Source organism: Channa argus, chromosome 2 (assembly GCF_033026475.1).
Source record: "Channa argus isolate prfri chromosome 2, Channa argus male v1.0, whole genome shotgun sequence".
NCBI lineage: Eukaryota > Metazoa > Chordata > Actinopteri > Anabantiformes > Channidae > Channa > Channa argus.
This window is the reverse complement of record NC_090198.1, coordinates 22,296,848-22,317,975: the sequence shown is the minus strand read 5'-3', so window position 1 is coordinate 22,317,975 and position 21,128 is coordinate 22,296,848. Positions and strand designations below refer to the sequence as shown.

General features: G+C 39.9%; 1 protein-coding gene and 1 long non-coding RNA gene across 9 annotated transcripts; one reads left to right on the top strand and one right to left on the bottom strand.

Moving 5' to 3' along the window:
- Positions 1-1,140: 1,140 nt before the first annotated feature.
- scube2 (signal peptide, CUB domain, EGF-like 2) lies at positions 1,141-20,074 on the top strand. 8 transcript variants are annotated; one of them, XM_067496438.1, is made up of 25 exons: positions 1,141-1,426; positions 1,825-1,941; positions 2,204-2,329; positions 2,713-2,847; positions 3,276-3,335; positions 3,626-3,751; positions 3,873-3,989; positions 4,471-4,536; positions 5,320-5,409; positions 6,023-6,139; positions 6,256-6,378; positions 6,966-7,082; positions 7,240-7,362; positions 7,654-7,770; positions 8,607-8,696; positions 8,841-8,963; positions 9,615-9,782; positions 10,119-10,325; positions 15,318-15,488; positions 16,537-16,704; positions 17,571-17,732; positions 17,874-18,071; positions 18,199-18,351; positions 18,439-18,518; positions 18,855-20,074. In XM_067496438.1, exons 1-25 carry the CDS (start codon positions 1,339-1,341, stop codon positions 18,999-19,001), a joined length of 3,189 nt encoding a protein of 1,062 aa, XP_067352539.1. In that variant the 5' UTR covers positions 1,141-1,338; the 3' UTR covers positions 19,002-20,074. The 8 variants fall into 8 exon arrangements, with proteins under 8 accessions (XP_067352539.1, XP_067352540.1, XP_067352537.1 ...); XM_067496439.1 differs by having other exon boundaries at positions 1,822-1,941; positions 10,122-10,325; XM_067496436.1 differs by having other exon boundaries at positions 1,822-1,941.
- On the bottom strand, positions 8,200-16,492 carry LOC137123043 (uncharacterized). The gene is made up of 3 exons (XR_010913796.1): positions 16,031-16,492; positions 15,280-15,431; positions 8,200-8,657 (listed from the first exon to the last, which is right to left on the bottom strand). It is a non-coding gene; the product is annotated as an uncharacterized lncRNA (long non-coding RNA).
- Positions 20,075-21,128: the final 1,054 nt, after the last annotated feature.

The following is a 21,128-nucleotide window of genomic DNA, read 5'->3' as shown; positions in this document are numbered from 1 at the left end:
TTTACCAATTGAAACAAAAAGTTATGAAAAAATATGACCCTCTGCGTTACTAGGTTTCGATTTAAACTTGGAAATCAGCTATAAAGCTGTATGCAACAAAACCTGGTCAATGGTTACAATTATTAATATGTGTGAGAACGTAATAATATAAAACTGAGCTGATGAAGGCTGGATAACACCGGCTCTACAGTGTCAAATATGGTCAATCCTATGTGGAGATGCTTTTGCCCTCTAGTTGTAGGTTTGAGGATGGAAAGTTAGAATGAATTTGAACCCAAAGAGACTAAGGTGGCGCTCTCCACCTGTGGCTAGCGTTTAGGCCAATATGATTTGATCATCGTCCTTATTTGTGTGTACGGCTAATAGATTGTAATCATAAATGACAGCCCCCTCTATTTTCATGGTGTATTCAAGTAACATCGACAGAATCGGAGACAAGATACAAATTTATTCCGCTTGGTGAGTGTTTGCGTATTATAAGACAGTTCGCCTTTTAGCTCGAATACTAACCTTGTAGTTACACTAGAATCATTGCATAGCGTAACGTTATATGTGTAAAGGTTAATTGTTATGTCAAATTATATACGAGCAAACAATATAACCTATAACTGCAAACTGTGGTACATTTGCAGACATGTCCGTTGTTGTTTCTCATCAAGAGGGAGATATAGTCAGAATTTGCCAATTTGTCAGACTCGGTAAATACGAGTCCAACACTGGAGGGAACGAATTTTAACACTCGGCTTCTCTTTTTTGGGGTGTAAATTAAATGACAAGAACGCGGCCTTTTAAAGCTGATTATGTGTGTTGCCTAGCAACCTTGTTTGACTAACGGAACTCTTTCATGACCAGAGTTCTTCAGTGAAGTTATCTGGTGAGTTCTGACATTTCCCTAGACATATGATAGCGCCGACTTCAAAAGAGACACTTCAATGGCACGTTTATAGAGCTGAGACGTCTAAGAAACACGTTTACGCCAGTTTTACAAAATTATTTCCAGTCCTATGCCTCAAAATAAAAGCTTCTCCCATCGCATTGTGGTTGAAACGATTTACACAAAACACGACACTTCCGGTTGTCCACGCTGACTTGACACAAGTCTGCTTCAAAAGCGTTTTTTCTCTCACGCGTACGCGCACGCACACTCTAATTCGCGCTCTCTTTCTCTCTCTCTCTCTCACACACACACACACAAACACTTACTCACTCCTTTCTCTTTTCAAAAGCCTCTTGTGAAACAGATTGACAGGCTAGAATGAAAATGAGGCGGACGCTTGGTCCCCACTTCAGTGCGTACTCGTCCTTTTGAGAAGACCTCTAAACTTGGATCATATCACCATGGGAGCTATTCGGGCTGCAAGGGACTTTTGTTTGTTTTTGCTCTTGTTAAATAGTCGCCGAAGCGCAGCGCTTCCAGAGATTCGAGGTGGGACTGTAGTGAGTCTGTGTGCGTGTGTTGTGTTTTCTGTCGCGGAGTGTGAGACTTTACGCACGCTTTGAGGAGTGCGCTCCTGTTGTTTCACCAGCAGTCACTTTTACATTTTCTTTTACTTTCTACACGCGCGGGTTTATAAAAAGCTGCTGTGTGAATATGCTTCACATACTTTAAAAGTTTGTAAAACAATTTATGTTTTACTCATTCACTTTCAGGTTACATATCTCATTAGTTTTCCCAAAATTGTCGAGTTTTAGCTATTATTATTGGTAGGGATGTTTGTTTCCGCGGATTCTCTCACAACACTGTAAAGCTAAATGGTTAAACGTCAAACACTTTTTTGACATTTGAATGTTCGTTGTTAATAATGACCACATGGATTTCAGCAGATCCATGCTCAGAGGGAAGTGATGGCTGTCACATAGATGCTATTTGTCAGACTACCCAAGGCTCATACAAGTGCACATGTAAAGCCGGTTTTAAAGGAGATGGACACCACTGTGGAGGTAATGCGTTTCTCCTCTTTGTTGAGCTATTTGATTCAAAATCCTTAACTTTTCCAATTCTAATCAGACAGTCTGGATGTTTAGTCACTTAATCGAATGCAGTATGGCATTACACCTGAGTAATACTCACTACATCTTTGTTATTATCACATTGGCATGTTCTTTAAACTTGCGACATAATTTCTGAATTCTTACAGGGGAATGCATCATCCATTAACTTTTTTTATTAGTTCCTTAATTAAAAATTTGTGTAACTCTTCAGACATCGATGAATGTGAGTTGGACTACAACGGTGGTTGCGTACACGAGTGTAACAATATCCCAGGAAATTATCGCTGCACGTGTTTCGATGGATTCAATTTGGCACACGATGGACATAACTGTCTTGGTAAGATCAGCTTAAAACCACCAAGTAAATACACCATAGTGACTTATGGCAGACAGCTTGAATCATCAGCTCTGATGATGAAAGTTTCATGTTTGTGTGGGCTGCGTTCAGATTTCCTTCGCTGGGGCCTTTTTTGGTAAAGTTTTCAAACGTAATCCAACACAGATAGTTTTGGTTCACTTCCTTTGGTGGTTTAAAATAGTCACAAATATTTATGTATACGTTCTGATAGAAAACTCCTTATTTAGATTCGTAATGTTTGTAAACACTAATTAATTTCACTTATATACGCTCATTTATCAAATCTCTAGTGGAAATAACAAATACTTTTCCAGTGTTTTGTAAACACTTTTAGCTAATGCAGTCAATCAACTGTCACGTAGATGTGGACGAATGCAAGTTCAATAATGGTGGATGCCAGCACACTTGTGTCAACACCATGGGCAGCTATGAGTGCCGCTGCAAAGAGGGCTTCTTCCTGAGCGACAACCAGCACACATGCATCCACCGTTCCATAGGTGAGTGTGCACTATTGAATTGTGTCTGTAAACAGCAGCCATGCCTGCATGTGAAAACACAGATGTACCTGTACTGCACCTGAAGTACATATCACAATCTCAAAAGATATTCTGTGGCACTGCCACAGATTTGAACATGTTTTTAAAATGTCCAAAACTAAAGGAGTGGCTGTAAAAATAATATCATTAGATCATGATGTTCTCCAACACCCTCTTGCAAATCTAAGAATGATGGCACAGTGAGGGGTGACAGGCTCAAGCTGGCTCCTGTCACTGGGCTTTTATCTGCAGCAGAAACATGCTGTGGGAAAAAGCATCTCAGTGTCCCAGAGAACAAAATAAGTTAATAACTGCAACACTTCTCTTCCATGTGGTCTGTGTCCCAGATCAGTCTGAAGTGCCTTTGTTTTGTCTTTCCACTCCATCAGGTCTTGACCAACCTTTTAAATCCTGTGGACCTATCCCCTCAGCTGTGACCTGTACAAATGGTGCTTTAGCTCATTTTCTTTTTCTTGAGCCATTACTGAGTAAATTGCAGATGTTCGCAGGGCTTTGGTTTCACTTTTGTGCAACTTTTGCTCAGCTTAAAGAATTTTCCTTTTTACAAGTGCTAAAAATAACACTGTGGTTTATGCTGTTAAATGTCTAAGGTGTGAGAACAATCAGTGTCTTTGAGGATGCCACACTAATCTCTCGGTGTGTGTGTGCCTTTGTGCGCAGCTGGTCAGTCACTGTAGGAGAGTTTCATTGTGTATCTTCTCCCTCCCTCTCTTCCCAGAGGGCCTCAACTGTATGAATAAGGAGCACGGCTGCGCCCACATCTGCAAAGAGACACCCAAAGGGGGTGTGGCCTGTGAATGTCGTCCAGGATTCGAGCTGGCCAGAAATCAGAGAGGCTGCATCTGTACGTGCTCACAGCTGACATAAAACTAATGTCCCACCACACATCCACCTAGGCTGATACAACTGGCCTTATGTGTTCCACGGATAATTTTACTCACGGTTGCATGTTGTTAACCCTGCAGTAACTTGTAACCATGGCAACGGAGGTTGCCAGCACACCTGCGAAGACACAGACAACGGTCCCATATGCAGGTGTCACGCCAGGTACACCCTGCAACCTGACAAAAAGTCCTGTGTAGGTAAGAACAGTTTGTAGGCTCAGTTGTTGCTTGACACAGGGAACCATGTTAAATATAATGCCGCAGTGAAATGGCTAAATACTGTGCACTAATACATCTTTAAATGTTTTTGTCAACATTCTCATATCCATTTTAAGCCCCTGATAAAAGGCATATCATAATCCTCTAATGGCTATAGCTATATATTATCTTTTAATCCCTCTGACCTTTCAGTGGTGGTCACATTTTTCAAACACACATTATTGCAAATGAAAAAAAAAAAAATCATTTACAAAAATTCCAAATATCTCAGAATGCGATAGAATAAAATGAGTGAGGCAGTATATATGAAAATATGAACAAGACAACAAGGACATCTCAATGTGATATTAATAGTCCAGCCGTAAAAAGCTTGGATGACCATTAAAGCTTATTATTGATATTAAAAACAGTGGTTTCTTAACTTAAGGTCTACTTACCAACTTCTTTTCACATCTCACAGTCTTCCTCAGTGGATGGAGTCCTGAGCAACACTGTGACATGTGGTTGAAAGCTCTGGAGAAAGTTGGTAAGTGGAGCTTGAGTGAAGATATTTTGTTAAGTGGATACCTGGGTTTAAACCTAATTTTAGAAGTTTTTATAGTGTCAGTGAACTGAAACAACGTGATGATTATTTTAAAGTCTTAATGTAAGATGATATTAACAACCTTAAAGCCACAAAAGGAAAACTGAATGGTAAAACTTTTTTTTAACCTAGTTTTTCAGTGTGTCTCGTGTTTTTGGTACAGTAGGAACATTGTGAGCCATCCGTCATTTTTTTATATGTAAACTGTATAAAAAGAACAGGTAATCACAAAGGTATGATCAATATCTTGGGTTTCTGTTTCTGAATTATCATTTCTATAACAAAACTAAAACTTAGCTCACATTCCAGGAACAGCTTACACTATACTTAAAGCAGAGGCTATCTTGATGAATGAATGTAATTGGAAACATCTCTCTGTGAGTTCTCTTGTAAGACAGTGTGGATTTTTCCACACAGTGGTTATAAAGAATAAAGATCAACTGACAGATATTGCGTAGTATCTCTCTGTATCTCTCCAGCCTCAGTGTGTGTGAGGTCCAGGAGTATCGCTGTGATGTTGTCACCAGATTCACTGTACTGATCCCCTGTGTTATCTGATGCACACCAAGCCACTACAGGCTCAATATCCCAAATGTAAACATTCATCCGCTTAGGTGACTAACACAGAAACCTACAGCTTCACAGTCACAGTGACTGTGTTATTTAGCAAATGTAACTAACTTGTGTGCCAGTTACACTGTTAATAGTTGGTTTTGCGTGTCACAGAACGGGATGACGTCACCACCGAGTCCTCAAGCCACAACGCCACATCCGTCACTGAGGTGGACAAACGAGTTAAACGAAGGCTGTTAATGGGTAATAGTCACTGTGCACTGTTACACTTTATGTGACAGAGGCTTGAGCTGCCAGGAACCACTACAAGTATTTAACAGGGCAGAGGAGCAAGGTCTAGTAAACTGATGCATTCCTTAGTCTTTTAAACAAACTGTGAAATGACTATGCACTCGCTTTCCCACCCCCAGTGTCCAGTCTGAAAAATATGCATTTGTGACAGTGTGATACATTTCACATTTTCCTTCCATATGGGAGGCGCAGAATCTTTCTTCTGTAGTTAGTATTTATCAGTTGTGTGATTCTGGGTCCCTCAATACATGTAGAACAATGTATTTTTGGCACTTTACCAACTAAACGGTATGTTCACGAGCCCTGAGAGCCTTGTGCTGTGTTAGAGATAATGCATGTGTTGTAGCTAACCTGTGTATGGGTATATATCCAAAAATGCAGTACTTCATCATACAAACCAGGCTTAATGTTGCCTCTGTCTTTGGAGGCAACAGTGTATTTGTACAGTTACATTGGCCTGCCTCAGTTTACTAATGATTTAGGGTCTGACGTTGAGGAACAACGTTACATTTTTCACCAACAGGAAGGTAATTTTCATACATCATTCTGTGGGTTGTGGTTTCAGAGACCTGTGCGGTGAACAATGGCGGGTGCGACTGCACCTGTAAAGACACATCTACAGGCGTGCGGTGTAGCTGCCCTGTTGGCTTCACCCTTCAGCCAGATGGAAAAACATGCAAAGGTCAGACTGCCGTTCTACACAAACCCTCAAAGAGGGGAGCATGAGTTGTGGTGCTGCCATTCAGCTTGGTGCATTTGTGTAGGAAGTATTGTCATGATATCACCTGTTTCCTGTAGATATTGATGAGTGTGAGCTTCACAACGGCGGTTGCGATCACTTCTGCAGGAATACCATCGGCAGCTTTGATTGCAACTGCAGAAAAGGCTTCAAGCTGCTGACCGATGAACGTTCCTGTCAAGGTACAATCACATTGGTTTTCCTCAAAATTGGGACAGATGGTAGATCGGGACAAAATGTAGCTACCAAAAGTAGTTTTTGAAGAACAAAATACGGATTCTAACAGCCATTACTCCTACTTCATGTACACCACCCACTATGATTTATTGAAAATACAAATATACTATCATACATCATTAAAATATTTTAGATCAAAATAAAAAGAAGTGCAAGAAAAATCAAACCTTTAAAATATGAGAAAATAATGTTAGTGTCTCTGTTAAATTCTCTGTTAAGCTTTTTCTTTAGTTAAATTATCTATGAAAAAAACTTTGATTTCAGGTATTGGGCTTACTCTTTTGTTTATGACTATCGTATGGTTTTTTCATTTAATAATGCTGACCTGATGCAGCTACAGTCATTTTTTAACCTGTAATTACTTACTTATAACCTAACCATATTTTACTGTGATGTAGCATGCTGCACCTTCACATTTCACTAAGTGAGAAAATTGAGCATCAAATGTGTGTCTGTGGCTGGGAAATCCCTCTTGATGAAGATTACAACTCGCTGCCCTGCAATTATGTCATCTGTGTGATTCTGATTACAGATATAGATGAGTGTTTTTTTGAGCGGACATGTGATCACACATGTGTGAACTCCCCCGGTGGTTTTCAGTGCCTGTGCAACAAAGGCTACACCATGTATGGACTGGCCCACTGCGGAGGTGAGACCGAGTTGGGTGGCGGGAGATACACATAACTACTTGAGCGTAACACACAAGTGCTCAATTTAGAGATGTGTTTGGATGAAAAGCAACACCCTCACTGAAGTGTTAAACAAATGGACTCTGTAATTAGAAAAATGATCTCTTTTTTTTCCAGATAAAAATGAATGCAGTGTGAACAATGGTGGCTGTGAACAGGGTTGTGAGAACACTATTGGTGGATATGAATGCTTTTGTCATCCTGGTTATAAGCTACACTGGAACAAAAAGGATTGCATTGGTAAGCCAGTGCCTCCACATATATGAGAGCCACATATTTTGAATGCTGTTGTTTAGTCTCTTTGAAAACTTTTTTATGACAGAAGTTTTGGACTAAAACTAAGGGGGGCAAAAACAGGAGATACTTTGAATTCTGTTCTCTTCTTTTTTTCTCTCACTTGGTTTTCTTGTGCTTGAGTAAAACATCCAACACACTATTATGTGGTTGTTGCTTTGAGGACATGCCTGTTCCTCACTGTGACATTCAAAAGTGTTCTTTTTACCTTGAAGTTTTGTTGTGGTTTCTACCTAGAGGATGACAGTTTACCACCTGCAAAGCCTCCCTCTAAACCTACCTTGAACTGTAGCAAGCAAGAGGGGGGGGACCGCTGCTTCCTGACATGTCAGTCCCAAGTTCATATCAGCAGTGGTGAGTTGGTTGAGCCAGAATTTGTTCTAATTGTAAAAGGTAACTGTTAATGTGATGGATATGTGCACTGCACAAGAAATAGTTCACCATAATCACGTTTCAAGGTTTGTTTATTCATCAGACACAGAAAACCATCACCATGTCTCAGTTTCTGCTCCGACTAGCTGCACCGTTTTGCATTTGTGAAATGAATTGTTTCAAGTAGAAACATGGAGATTAAAATAAAAAATTCAAAAAAATAAAAATAAAAAATCAAATATCTATATTTAGATTAACTTTGTTTTAGAAACAAGTTCAAGAGACCATACTGATCAGAGGCTAAGATACTAAGCAGAGGCAAAACAAAAGGTGACGTTTGAGTTCTTAAATTTTCTCTGTAGCTATAGAGTGTGGACTGTGGCTCCTGGAATGCTGTCACTGTGACGCAACTGCAAAATGTGGTACTCATTTCCTACTGATTCATGCATTAGTTTGAATCATTTGCAAGTTATGGATGGACCTTAGTAGAGCTCTGACGAAGCAAACAAGGAGACACCTGTGAATATATTGAATAATAAGAACACTCCACTCCACAACATTTTTAGTTGTCTTTATTCGCACATGGTACAGTACATCATGTTTTTTAAAGGTGATAGCTAACCCTAGCTGATGTAAATGCAACTGGTCAGCAAGTCAAGTAATATCAGATCCAGTTGTGGGAACAGTTGTCATCATCACTCTGCAGAGCAACTCTTCATGTTCCTACACGTTTCCTGTTGGCTCTCCTTCCTTGGCCTTTGTGGACCTAACTTTGGTCTGTTTTGGCCTGCATGTCATGGCCTCTTGTGTGTTTTCAGGGACAGAGGATTCGTACACCGTGACCTGTGGAACGCCTCTGCCCTGCATGGCTGATACACAAAAGAACAACAGTGGCTTACCATGCTTAGGCAAGTACAAAACAGCACAGATGTACATCTATCTTTCTGCTCTGTCGCACAAAACTGTAACTCTGGAACAATTCTGCTTCCCTTGCTTTCAGTGGTATGCAAGCGAATCAAAATGACAAGACTTCTTGTTCTTCCATCCTGCAGGTCCAGAAACGGCCAGCCTTCCACGCATTAAGACCACTGCCACTTTTAAATCTGGCACCACGAAGTGCAACTTAAAACGAATTCAGGAGAAAATGAAGGACAATGTTAACTCAGCACACTCAGGTACAGAGTTTTCCACACAACAAGCCGAACTATGCCTCCAAACACAAAACAGATTACAGATAAACAAGGAATAAAATTGAAGTTTCTTCATGGTATTGGTTAAAAAACCTTTTGGGTTTACCAAGAGCTACCAGCATTAAGAGACTACGTATTTAGAGGATAAGGCAGACCTGAAGCCAGAATCAAAGTAAGTCAAAAACCAAAGGCAAATGTGAAAAAAATTGTGGTGAAATTGATGTGGTTTTGAGTGTCTTGAATGTCTCAGCACAGCACTTTGTCTGGCTTTGACAGAGGAGGATGTAATTAGCCATAGCATGGCTTTCACTTTTGTCTGACCCAGCCATCAATCAAATGGCTTTCGGATTGTAAGATTGTTTTGCTTCTCCGCAGGGTTTCAGCATGGTCTTTAACATCCTGCACAGTCAATGAAAGAGCACATAACTTTTTCACACAAAGGAAATTTGTCAAAACACAATCACGAAAAACACATTAAAGGAACAGTCCGAACAAACTGTGTACAGAGTGGCATTTGCAAATAAAATTGTTCCCATGTATTGTAAATGTCTTAAAAATTCTGCAATTTTGTGTTTTGTGTGTGTGCGTCTGCTGGCTGTGGCATTGTGGGGGGTTGATTGTCTCCCATTTTCACAGATAGCAAGTTCCTCTTTACCGAAAATGTCCAGTTCAGCTATGTGAGCCTGCGCTGCACCTCATCTGGACAGCGAATGCGCAGTCGCCATGGCAGGAAAACCAGCGAGGAGGATGGCTCCTCGATCACAGCTGAGTTTGAGCTGGATGTAAATCTAGAGGAGGTAACAGGTTGGTCTCTCTGCACATCCTGCCGAACTGCTTGTGACCTTTGCTTCTTGGTTTCTGCCTCTTTGTTTCACCACTGTCTGTTTGTGACTAGACAAACCAACTGTTAAAGTATCTCCTGTTTTGACTTAGCTGTGGTGGTGGTGGAGTCTGGGTCTAGGGTACAGGGTGTTCTTCTGTTTGATGCTTCTCTATAAATAGATGTACCGTGTTCTTTTCCTAACTTTTTGTGAATGCCAGATAAGCGTGTTGGCTTCCAGGTAGGAACACACTTATTCATTGTTGCTGTAGGTGTGTATTTGCTCTAGAAACAGTTGTGGTATCAAGCGTATTTCTCAGCAGAGAGCTGTGATCTGAGCTGTGTGCGCCGACGCTCAGAGAAGAGGCTCAGGAAGACCATCAGGACCCTGAGGAAGTCCATCAATCGCGAACGGTTCCACCTTCACTTTGCTGGGTCTGCCTATGAGCTGTCTAAGAGTCGGGGCCAACTGGCAGAGCTGCCTGGACACTGTGTGGCAGGACAGGTGCTGGTGGGCAGGAAATGTGGTGAGTTCTCGTGTTTTTTTTAACATTTATCATTAACACAGGTACCAAAGCAAAGGTCAAAACTGCTGCTTGCTAAGTGTCTTCTGTGCAGCGCTTGAAAATATTGATATTTTTCATCTTTCAAGAGTGCAGAATCAGTTTTGTTAGACCTAACACAAGACAGCAATGGCTATGTGGAGGCAGTTTTCACACAGTAGTCATAGTCATGACTTTAAGTAATTGAAATGGTCCATGCCAGTGAGATATATTTAGACAGGCTGGTTTAATGATTGGATTTGGAGCAGGTGTTCGCCAGATGAGCGCTGTATTTGGTTTTCAGACATTCTGTAATGAGCTAGTTGTAGGCGAGAGTGAGTTTGCCATGGAAGAACAGAGAGACTGTTGTTGGCCCTCCAAGTTGTGAAATCGTCCAGCATCTCTCTGGGATAGGACTGTAACTCAAGGCCTGATGGCAGCTTGTTGCCCCTTTGGGTGGGTTTTATACACAATTTGTGAAGGGGAAAATGTTCATTAAACACGACCACACACTGTCAGTGTTAGAGAGCTGAAAGCCAGCATGTATTTTCACTGGCTACTGGGGCTAAGTGCCCCTAGTTTAGGGCCTCATAGTCAGCTTGCTGCCTGCCGTACAGCGTCTCAATACCAGTGAGAGGAAAGTGGGAAGCATTTCTTGAGATGCCTAAAATGTTTTCATTGGTTTAACTTGATGTACACACATGTATATCAACAATGGTTGGTGTTGATCTTCCAGGATGTTTGTTCTGAACCAGTTAAAATAATTGGAAGTTCCAGTTAACATGCTCTAATTGACTTGGGTTCTCATAGAAATCAATATTTTCAGGTAACCCGGGAACTGTGTGTACATGCACTTCAGAGACCTGGTTATTGGAAATCCGCATATATGACTGACTCACAAATTTTAACTGTATAGTGACCAAAAACGTTTTTGTCTTTGTACGTGTCACAGCAGACTGAGAGCACAGAGGGACAGAATGGAAAAAAACACAGACACGCAGCAGATTCACTAATGGAAGTGTCGGATTTTTTAAAAATCACACAAGAAATTGACTTATTTAGACTTTTATGAGGCATTTTGTGTTAATAAGATGTTTTTGTCAAACTTTTTACAGGCTTGGTTTTAAAAAAGTGACGGCATCGCCCGTTAAGAATCTCTTCTTTCATTCAGCCCTTCACTCAGCTGCGTGTTCCTGTCTGCAGCCTTTTGTTACGGACATGCGCAGTTGGAGGAAGTGGATTAAAAACCTGATTATGCGTATTCATGCCAAAGACATTGGCGTTCTTTGACAGAATTCTACCTGGGTAAATCAGGTTTCCATAATAACGTTTATTGAAAGCAAATTATTATTGCCCTGAGCACAATTTGTCTTTACATTAACATCAATGTTTTTTTCAGCCGTTGAGCTGTGCTGACATGATTTTAGTGTGAAGTGTTTGTGTGTATTGTTTCTACATTATTATAACACTGGTCTTAAGTGTCTTGATTCCCTAACTCCCCCGCTACACCTTCAGGTCAACATTAAGTTGTCTACTGGCCATGGCAGGGGTGTACACATGTAATTTGTGTGTGTGTGTGTGTGTGTTTGTGGGGTCTGTGTCTGTCTGTGTGTTAGGGGAAGGGGGGGGGTGAAGTGGGCTGAAAGGCATTCTTCTTAAACTCCAGCTCCTTAAAGGAGCTATATTTTTGACCTCCTCCCCACCTCCCATTTTGGCTTAGTTCGGGTTGTTGTTGAGTCCTTTTCAGTTTGCCCATCCCATCGAAAAGCTCATTTGAGGCTTGTTCTCACTGACTCAGGAACGGTAACACACCCTCCTATCCATTTGAAGAAAATATGTTTTCCTTCCTGAGCACTTTTTAAAGCATCTACAGTGTTGTTGAGTTATTGAATGTACTATTTCATAATCCAAGTCATTTTTTCTGCTCTTATAAACTGCACAGATGATTTATTCTTGACTTATTCGGAACTTATATTTGTATAAAAAGTAAAACAAGTGCAAATAGCAACAGTTAAGATGATCCAGAGATACTGTGAATGGTGCACATCTGTGCTTTCACCTCCATTTGACTGATTTAGTCAATTTGTTTGCATGTTTGTTTTAAAATTGAAGATGTTTAGGAAGTGCTGTTGGTTTAAGCTAGCGGTTTGAGTGCTGTGGCCCCCCTGCCCCCCAGCTGGGGCCACTTTGCATGACCTCCCGCTACTAAACTGCTAAAGAGAATTGACTTCAGCCACACCATGGGAATCAATTAGCATCAGCTGTTTGGGCCTCCACTTGATGGGCGCAAGAAGTGATTGGGCCAGGCAGAATGGGGGATTCAGAAACCCGACCCCTTTTATTGGGTTCAGCGCCTTACCACTGTGATACCGTAGTGTTTTCCTATGTCATCAAGTAGGCAAAGACTGGGGACTTGAATAGAGGTGAAAGGTCATTTACACCTCTTTGGGGCCATCAATTCGAGGACTCTATAGAACCGTTCTTTGCATTTGAAAGGTTTCAAGGTTTTTTTTTTCTCTTTCACTCTCACTTTCTCTCTTCTCTCACTGCTTCCCTCTGTCAAATAAAAGCTGTTAGAGGGACAATGCAATGATGGCTCCTCGTGGTCTTTCAGAATAAACAATAGGCTCCAAAAATGAACTGCTCTTGAGAGAATTACTTTTTTCTTCTTTAATGGGAAATCTAACAGTTTGCTGAGCCACGTATAATGAGCCCACGTTAAAGCTTTTGTGTGGAGTGTTTAGAGATAGTTTTTTCTCTACTTAACAGACTGGGCCACATTTTGTTCTAAAGGCCTAAGATTGAATTGATGTAGTCTTGCGTAAGATCAGCTTCAGTTTTCAAGTCAAGTTCTTCAAACCAGCAGACAGATGTAGTAATTCCCATATTAATTACAGGCATCACTCTGAGGGGGAGGAACCCAAGCAAAATTGTGCTTTGGCCCCTTTAATCATGACTGTGCACTTTGGAGAGATAAGAAGGAAATATGCTCTTTGATTTGCTTCGTTTACTTTTAAAGAGGTAAGGGTGCTTATGGTGGTATTAATTTCCTCCTGCGACTCTTCAGTATAATTCAAACTTAATGCCAGGTCTTTCTACATGTGTGGCTACGTTTATAGCATGTATGGTTTTCTGATGATTGCAGGCAGTTCTTATCAGGGGATTTAAGAAAATTGCAGATACATTGATTTATCTATTAAATAAGGGAAACTAACTTAATGACAAGCCAAGCATAAATGCTTACACTATTTTATTATGAACCAACTATTGTTTAGTTGGGTTACCCCACCAGGTGTAGCCCCACCCAGCCACCAAGGGCCATCGTGGTGGCGGTCGCGAGCCTGAAAAAATAAAACGGTTGTGGCAGGAAGGGCATCCAGCGTAAAAACTCATGCCAAATAAACATGCGGAACATGCTCCGCCGGGCAACCCGTGATGGGACAAGCCGAAAGCCATTGATCTATTGTACAGTCGGTGCACCACAGTTTTTTGTTTGTGCTTATTATAAATACATTGTGTTCTGAAACAGCTAAAGATAAAGAGTGGCTTTTCCACTCTCTTTTTAACGCACTAGTTTTGGTTGGAACTTCTAGTAAAATCTAAAGCATTTTTTATGAAGGACTGTATAAGAATTCTAAAATATCAAAAAAAGTCATATCTTGCCCAGACCTTAAAAGATACTAGAAGACACTAGATAAAAGAAAAGATTGCAAAGTTTTGCAAAATGTTTTACTTTTATTTGTGTAACCAAAATGTAATTTTCTCTAATTGTATAGGCTGAATAACGTTGCCGCCTCACTGCTGAAAGGTTGCGGGTTTGCACCCTGGCAAGCCGTGGCCTTACCGTGTGGAGTGTGCATGTGTTCCCCGTGTTTGTGTGGGTTTCCTCTGGGTACTCCGGTTTCCTCTCACAGTCCAAAAACTAGATCGGTGAATCTGAAATTGCCCGTAGGTGTGAATGTGAGTGCGAAGGGTTGTGTGTCTTTGTGTGTCTCTCTGTGGCACTGAGATAGACTGGCGACCTGTCCAGGGTGTAGCCTGCCTCACTCCCAATGACGGCTGGGATAGGCTCCAGCCCCCCCGTGACCCAAATAGGATAAGCAGTGACAGATAATGGATGGATGGTTGTATGTATGCAAACAACGGCTTTCAGCTTGTCCATTTAAGGGGTCACCACAGCGATATGTATAGACCTAATAAATCCACATTCCACATTCCAATTGAGCAGGAAGTAATACAATATTCATGAGCATAACAGCACCGCCATGACTAAAGTTAATGTTAGTTAAGTTACCCAGACATTGAGAACTTTTTCATTCACTGCTTGTTATATTTAAAGCTCCACCAAACAGGGTTGTTATCTTCTCTTTTCAATACTGGGCCACCGTCAAACAACTATTCTCCTAATGTGTGTACCCTGCAAGAAAAGCTCTCCAAACTTTTAACCGATTGATCATGTTATCCATTAGATCAGTTGAGCATTTAACTTGAGTGTGTGTATCCATTTTAAGTATGCACAGTGTCCTGTTTGATTACACATGAGAGGCAACCTAGCTGCCATATTTATAGTGTAAATCTGTTGTGTGGCTGGGACTGTGTGGGTAGACACAGGCCGTACTGATATCTTTGTTGATTCATGTCTGCTGTTCACATTTGTCTATTTTCCCTCTAATGGTTTTCGGAGTTGAATGCAACAGGACAGTGATCTGTCACTAAATGGGTGTAAATTACAAGTGTCTTATATAAAGTTGTTGTTTTTGGTTTCTGAGAAAAATGTTTGATTTCACCAACCTTGAATAATTTATTTTCAATTTGACTCCTTATAGTAACATATGCCTCCATATCAAAGAATTATACTCGTGTTTATTTTTAGTATATATTTTGAAACAAGAACTGCCACTGCACTAAAACTAGTCTAATGTCTTAGTCAAGTAATAACCTTTAGTCTTTGTTCATCCTTCCCAACTTGTCTGTTAGTGAGCTGCAGTGTTGGGACATACTACGACGGAGATCAGGGAAGGTGTGCGTTGTGTCCAGCTGGGACATATCAGGATGAGGAGGGACAGATGTCTTGTGAGGTCTGTCCTGCACCTGAAGGAAGAGAGATCAATACGGTGGTTGGAGCTCGAAACATGTCAGAGTGTGGAGGTAAGACACTGTTCACCAAAGCAGAACGATTCTAGTGTTGTAGGTAAACACAAAAGAAATTCAAAACAATTTCATTCGGACCATTTAGATGTTTCTTTGCATAAATATGATAACACGAACCTTTCATGTTATAATTTCAGTTCCAATCTCAAAATATAAAAAACTATATTTTACTTTATTTTAATAAAACTTTATTTTATTTATTTTTCTTTCAAAGCTTAAATTGACTCCACCACATAAGGCATCAAGGGTATTTACAGTTGTGATTTACTGTAAACAGTTTATACCATAATTGCAATAGGATGATGCATGAATACCATGCCATAATATTTGTTGTTACCTTTGGATGAAGCAACTCTGGCTTCAGATTTTTCTCTTCTTGTAATGAATCATTTAAGTTGTACAACCGTTAAAAAAGCTAAAGAAAACAAAATAATAATCTGCAAAACTTAAAAAAGAAGTAAAATAAAAAAAAGGCACAGAGGGGCATGAAATGTAAATAACACTTTTATGAACGTGAGATACACAGGAAGCAATATTACCTCGATAAGGATCTCCCACTGCCAGATGTTCTGCTCTGTGTAAAGCCAAAGAAACTCAAGCCTAAGATGTTGAGGATGTATTTCAATTTAAAGAGAACTCAGCCTTTTTCAGTCCTAAATCAAAGCTGAAGGAGCCTCCATGTTTTCGTCTCCTCCTGTGGTGTTATCGCAGTCACTTTCCAGATCGCATCGCCTCTGACAGACTAAACAAGGGGAGTTATCAGAGCACTCCCACCACCAGCTAGTTTGTAGTAGTCATCCTGGAGATACAGCCTGTGAGAGGCGGTCCACTTTTTAGATGGCATCATTCCATTTCCTTAAGCTTTGCCAAAGGCTGTTATCTTACTGGAAGGGAGAGTGTTTTCTCTTATATTTCATTTGCAACACAAAACAATTAAAGTAATCCACATGTTGCAGCTCTAGACATTTTGTAACACAGATAATAAAAGCCAAATACTTTTTTCTGTGTTTAACTCTGACTTAACCCAATGTTTATTTGTGTTCAGGTCAGTGTCCCCCCGGCCAGTACTCCAGTGATGGCTTCATCCCCTGTCTGCTCTGTCCACTGGGAACCTACCAGCCTGAAGTTGGCCGCACGTCCTGCTTCCCTTGTGGAGGGAACTTGATTACCAAACGCAGTGGTGCTGTTACCTTTCAGGAGTGTGAGACTAAAGGTGTGACATTCATCCAACCCCTAAGTACCTGTGTTTATTTGAGTTTAGGTTTCCATGTTTTTACCTAAATTGAGGGATTATATGGTTCTGTTGGAGCCAGGAATGTTTACAAAACTTGTTGAACTTAATAGATAAAGTAAACAATTTTTGTTGAAGTCATTTTATTTTTTATTAGACATCACAATAGCATATTGGTTGCTGAGTTCATGGAACTTCCTTGGTTGGTGACAGGAATCTGCTGCCCCCTGCAGCTATTGTAATGTCTGCACATGGTCAGAATCATTAGAAAACATTTTGGTGTTAGTTCAGTGACATGCATTTGAAGTATACTCAAACATAGAAGGGGAATTTCCAAACCTACATAGTAAGTTGTAATCTTTCACCTGATCTAAAATCATAAAAACATTCACATTACTAATGCAAACAATACAAATGAGATGATAGATAACACTTTTCAGAAATTCAGATGTTACGGTACAGTGACAAGGAAGTGGATATAAACAATCAGGCATAAGTAAGTAAACTAACCAAGGTAAAACAGATATTATCAAACGGCTTTTGCAGAATTGTGCAATATTTCTGCAAAGAAATCTGCAAAGTCATTTATAGGAAACATTACTATGCTGTGAGTTGGAATCAGAGCTGAATGAGTAACAGTATGTCACCGTTATGCTGCATTGTGTAATAGTAAAGTGGGGTCAGTGCAGATGTATTCCAGTGCATCATTTACTCTCATACTGTTCCCTTGTTGCAATTGTTCATGTTTGACAAAAAAAAAACATTTTTGTCTATGCTTTGGGGGTTGATCAATATTCTGAGCAATGTATCACCTAACAGGCTTCTGTCACTGTCCTTTGCACCTGCAGTCCAGTGCTCTCCAGGACATTACTATAACACTAGCACACACCGCTGCATTCGCTGTCCCATGGGCACATATCAAGGGGAGTTTGGTCAGAACTACTGTGTCGCTTGCCCTGGGAATACCACCACTGACTTTGATGGCTCCACCAACATCATGCAATGCAAAAGTATGTTTGTCTGTACTAAATGATTCCTTTGAAACCTGTTTAAAATAAAGCACAGCAGCTATTTTGTGTTCAGTTCCAATTTATTCATCTTGCTGCACTAAAAATGTAATATGTATTTGGCACATCTGTGCCACTTTACAGACCGGCAATGTGGGGGAGAGCTAGGAGATTTTACCGGTTACATCGAGTCCCCAAACTACCCAGGGAACTATCCAGCCAACATCGAATGCATTTGGATTATCAACCCGCCCCCAAAACGCAGAATCCTTATTGTTGTCCCAGAAATCTACCTGCCTATTGAGGACGAGTGCGGAGACTATTTAGTAATGAGAAAAAGCTGTGAGTCTAAACTGTGTTTTTATGTGAGTGTAGTCAAAGAAATCTCACCTAGAGGGCAAAAACCACAATTTTTAGAAATACAAATAATGGTATATAGACTCTGTACTGTGTCTTTGTGTCTTGACAGCTCTGCCCAACTCTGTGACAACCTATGAGACTTGTCAAACCTATGAACGCCCAATTGCTTTCACATCGCGCTCCAAGAGGCTTTGGATACAGTTTAGATCTAACGAGGGAAACAGTGGGAAAGGCTTCCAGGTCCCATATGTGACGTACGATGGTAAGTAGAAATATAAAGTTTAGTCATGTAGATGTCAGGTTTCATTTATTTCTCATGCTAAGCAGCATTTCATCTTATTTGCTTCAGAGGACTACCAAGAATTGATAGAGGACATAGTTAGAGATGGACGATTATATGCTTCAGAGAATCACCAGGAAATTCTCAAGGTATCAGTATTTTATAATTCTTTTATACAGATGTTTAACAAAGTGTGTCTTGTGCTCCAGCTTTGTTCTATAGCTAGTTCAAAAATTGTCTTAATTAGTAATGGGGGATGTGGTGTAGGGTATATATACATATAGTATTTGTCATATTAAATAGAATATTCTGGAAGAAAACAAAAATGCAAGTGTGTTTATTGTACAAATCAATAGTAATTAAATGTAATAGTTAATTTGGATCCGGTGAGCAAGCAGTGCCCTCTTTTGGAGACATGGTGATATGGTGATGTTGTATTACATGTTTTTGCTCTCCATGAACGAGGTCTCCCCTTTTTTCATCAGGACAAGAAGCTCATGAAGGCATTGTTTGATGTGTTGGCTCACCCACAGAACTTCTTCAACTACACGGCACAAGAATCACGAGAAATGTTCCCTAAATCCTTCATTCGCTTTTTGCGATCCAAAGTCCTAAGATTTCTTCGCCCTTGAGAAGGTCTGCCACAGATTTTTCATAAAGGGTTACATTACATATTGTCCACAGTATCTGTTACTTTTTAATGACACCTTTAAGAGTATTCTGTGATTATCTGCTTTCACATGGAGCAACACTAGAGTGGACCACACACTTGAAAGAACTGATCCTTGAGGCAAAGTGAACAAGTCAAAGGAGGGAATTTTAACTAGAGCTTTAAAAGGAATAACAATGGTACAGCACATACACCTGCATGGGCATCCTCAGTATGGACTTGGGATTTCTTCCCTTTGTTTGGAAATTTGGAAACATTTTTAATTAGCAACAGAAGTAATGACTTTTTTACCCTCATTTAGATTTTTTAACTCTCCATCTCAGGATTTTAATCCAAAGTGCAAGTCTGTGTATATGAATATTGTTAAACATTTTACATGCTAACATTATGAAACTTTTTCTAATAGCATTGTGATAAAAAAACAAATACAGTAGCAAAACCAATATATGCTGAATGTCAGTAATACAGTACCTAGTTTTAACATAGGCAACTTTGGAAGGTAGAGATGAATTGTTGACACTCGTGAAGTATAGCACAAATCTTTTCTTGGGAGCATTGGCACTACTGAAGCGGTAGTGGCACTACAAAAGCAATTATTCTAATGAATGTTTTGTAAATGGTGTAAAAAGTTTTAGGTAAAACACTAATGTTTTGTAGCAGCCACGTACATTTTGACAATATAGCATTGCTGCAACTGCTGGTAGCCTGTGTATTTGTGGTTGCAAGACATCTAAATAAGGCTGCTGTCTTGGAAATCCTTATTACTATGTATAAAATCCACAGTAAGTATTATGCATTCATAAGACATCTACTTCTACCAGTAGGCATCAATACAGTTTGTATTGTGAACTAGCAACCAAGACACCTTAAGAACTGGGAGTGATATAATGTTACATATGAGTACATCAAAAGAAATTCCTGTAAAATAAAAATGCATAATCCCCCTGTTTCAGATAACAAATGTGTATATTTTTGTGGTTTTGTACATCTGATATGCTGTAAATAAAGATAGGACATTTATTTTGTCTTTTAGTCCCACGCCTTGCTTTTATTTTTTTATGTATGTATACATTTTTGACCCAAAACAGATTTTTTTGAAATTGTTAAGTTCCATTTCATTTTCACACACACACACACACACACACACACACACACACACACACACACACACGCACACACACACACACACACACAAACACACACACACACACTATGACTGCTCTATGAGACCCATGCTTTATTCGCTAAAACTGTATTTGGGCATAAAAATATTTGTCAGTGGTCCTATATTAATATAAAAATAGAATAGAATGAATTGCTAATTGTGCCTAAAGATATACACATGAGTGGTGTACATTTTTTTTTGTTTAAGAAATTGTTACCTGTTCAGGTGATCTGAAGCCCGGTAGAAATTAGGGTAGGTTGTGTCAGGAAGGGCATCTGGCGTAAAAAACTGTGCCAAATCAAAACGTGGACAATGATCCGCTGTGGTAACCCTGAACTCAAGGGATAAGCCGAAAGGACAAAGAAATAAAATAAATATGTACACTGTTATTGGTAATATACTGATGTTTCGAAGGTAAGCTTTTTCTTTTTTATCTTAATGATGTATTGCTCCTGTAATGTGTGAGTTCCTGTTGTTTTCAGTTTTAAGTAGACCTGATAGTAGGGCAACCAAGACTGACGTTGACCACATTTTAATCAAAGGGAACCACCATTTCAAATAAATATATATTTAGAAATAAAAAAACATAGACATTGTATATCTTATGTATTACATACACCGTCAGGCATAACATTATGACCACCTGTGTAACTTAATGCAATCCAGTACAGTGGCTCTGCCATGAATTCTGCCACTGTCAGAAAGGTGATAATTCTATGTGTTTATGATTGAGGTCAAAGTGGGTAGTGGAGTCAAACTTGAGTGCCTTATAAGAAGAGGTGGTTCTAATGTCTTGGTCAACCTATTTCAAATTAATGAGGTGGCCAAAACAAGTATAGGTAAATGCTTACTTATAAGTACAAGTAAGCAAGTCCTGCTTCAAGTGTTACTCAGCTAAAACTAATCATCAGGAAAATGTGCTGA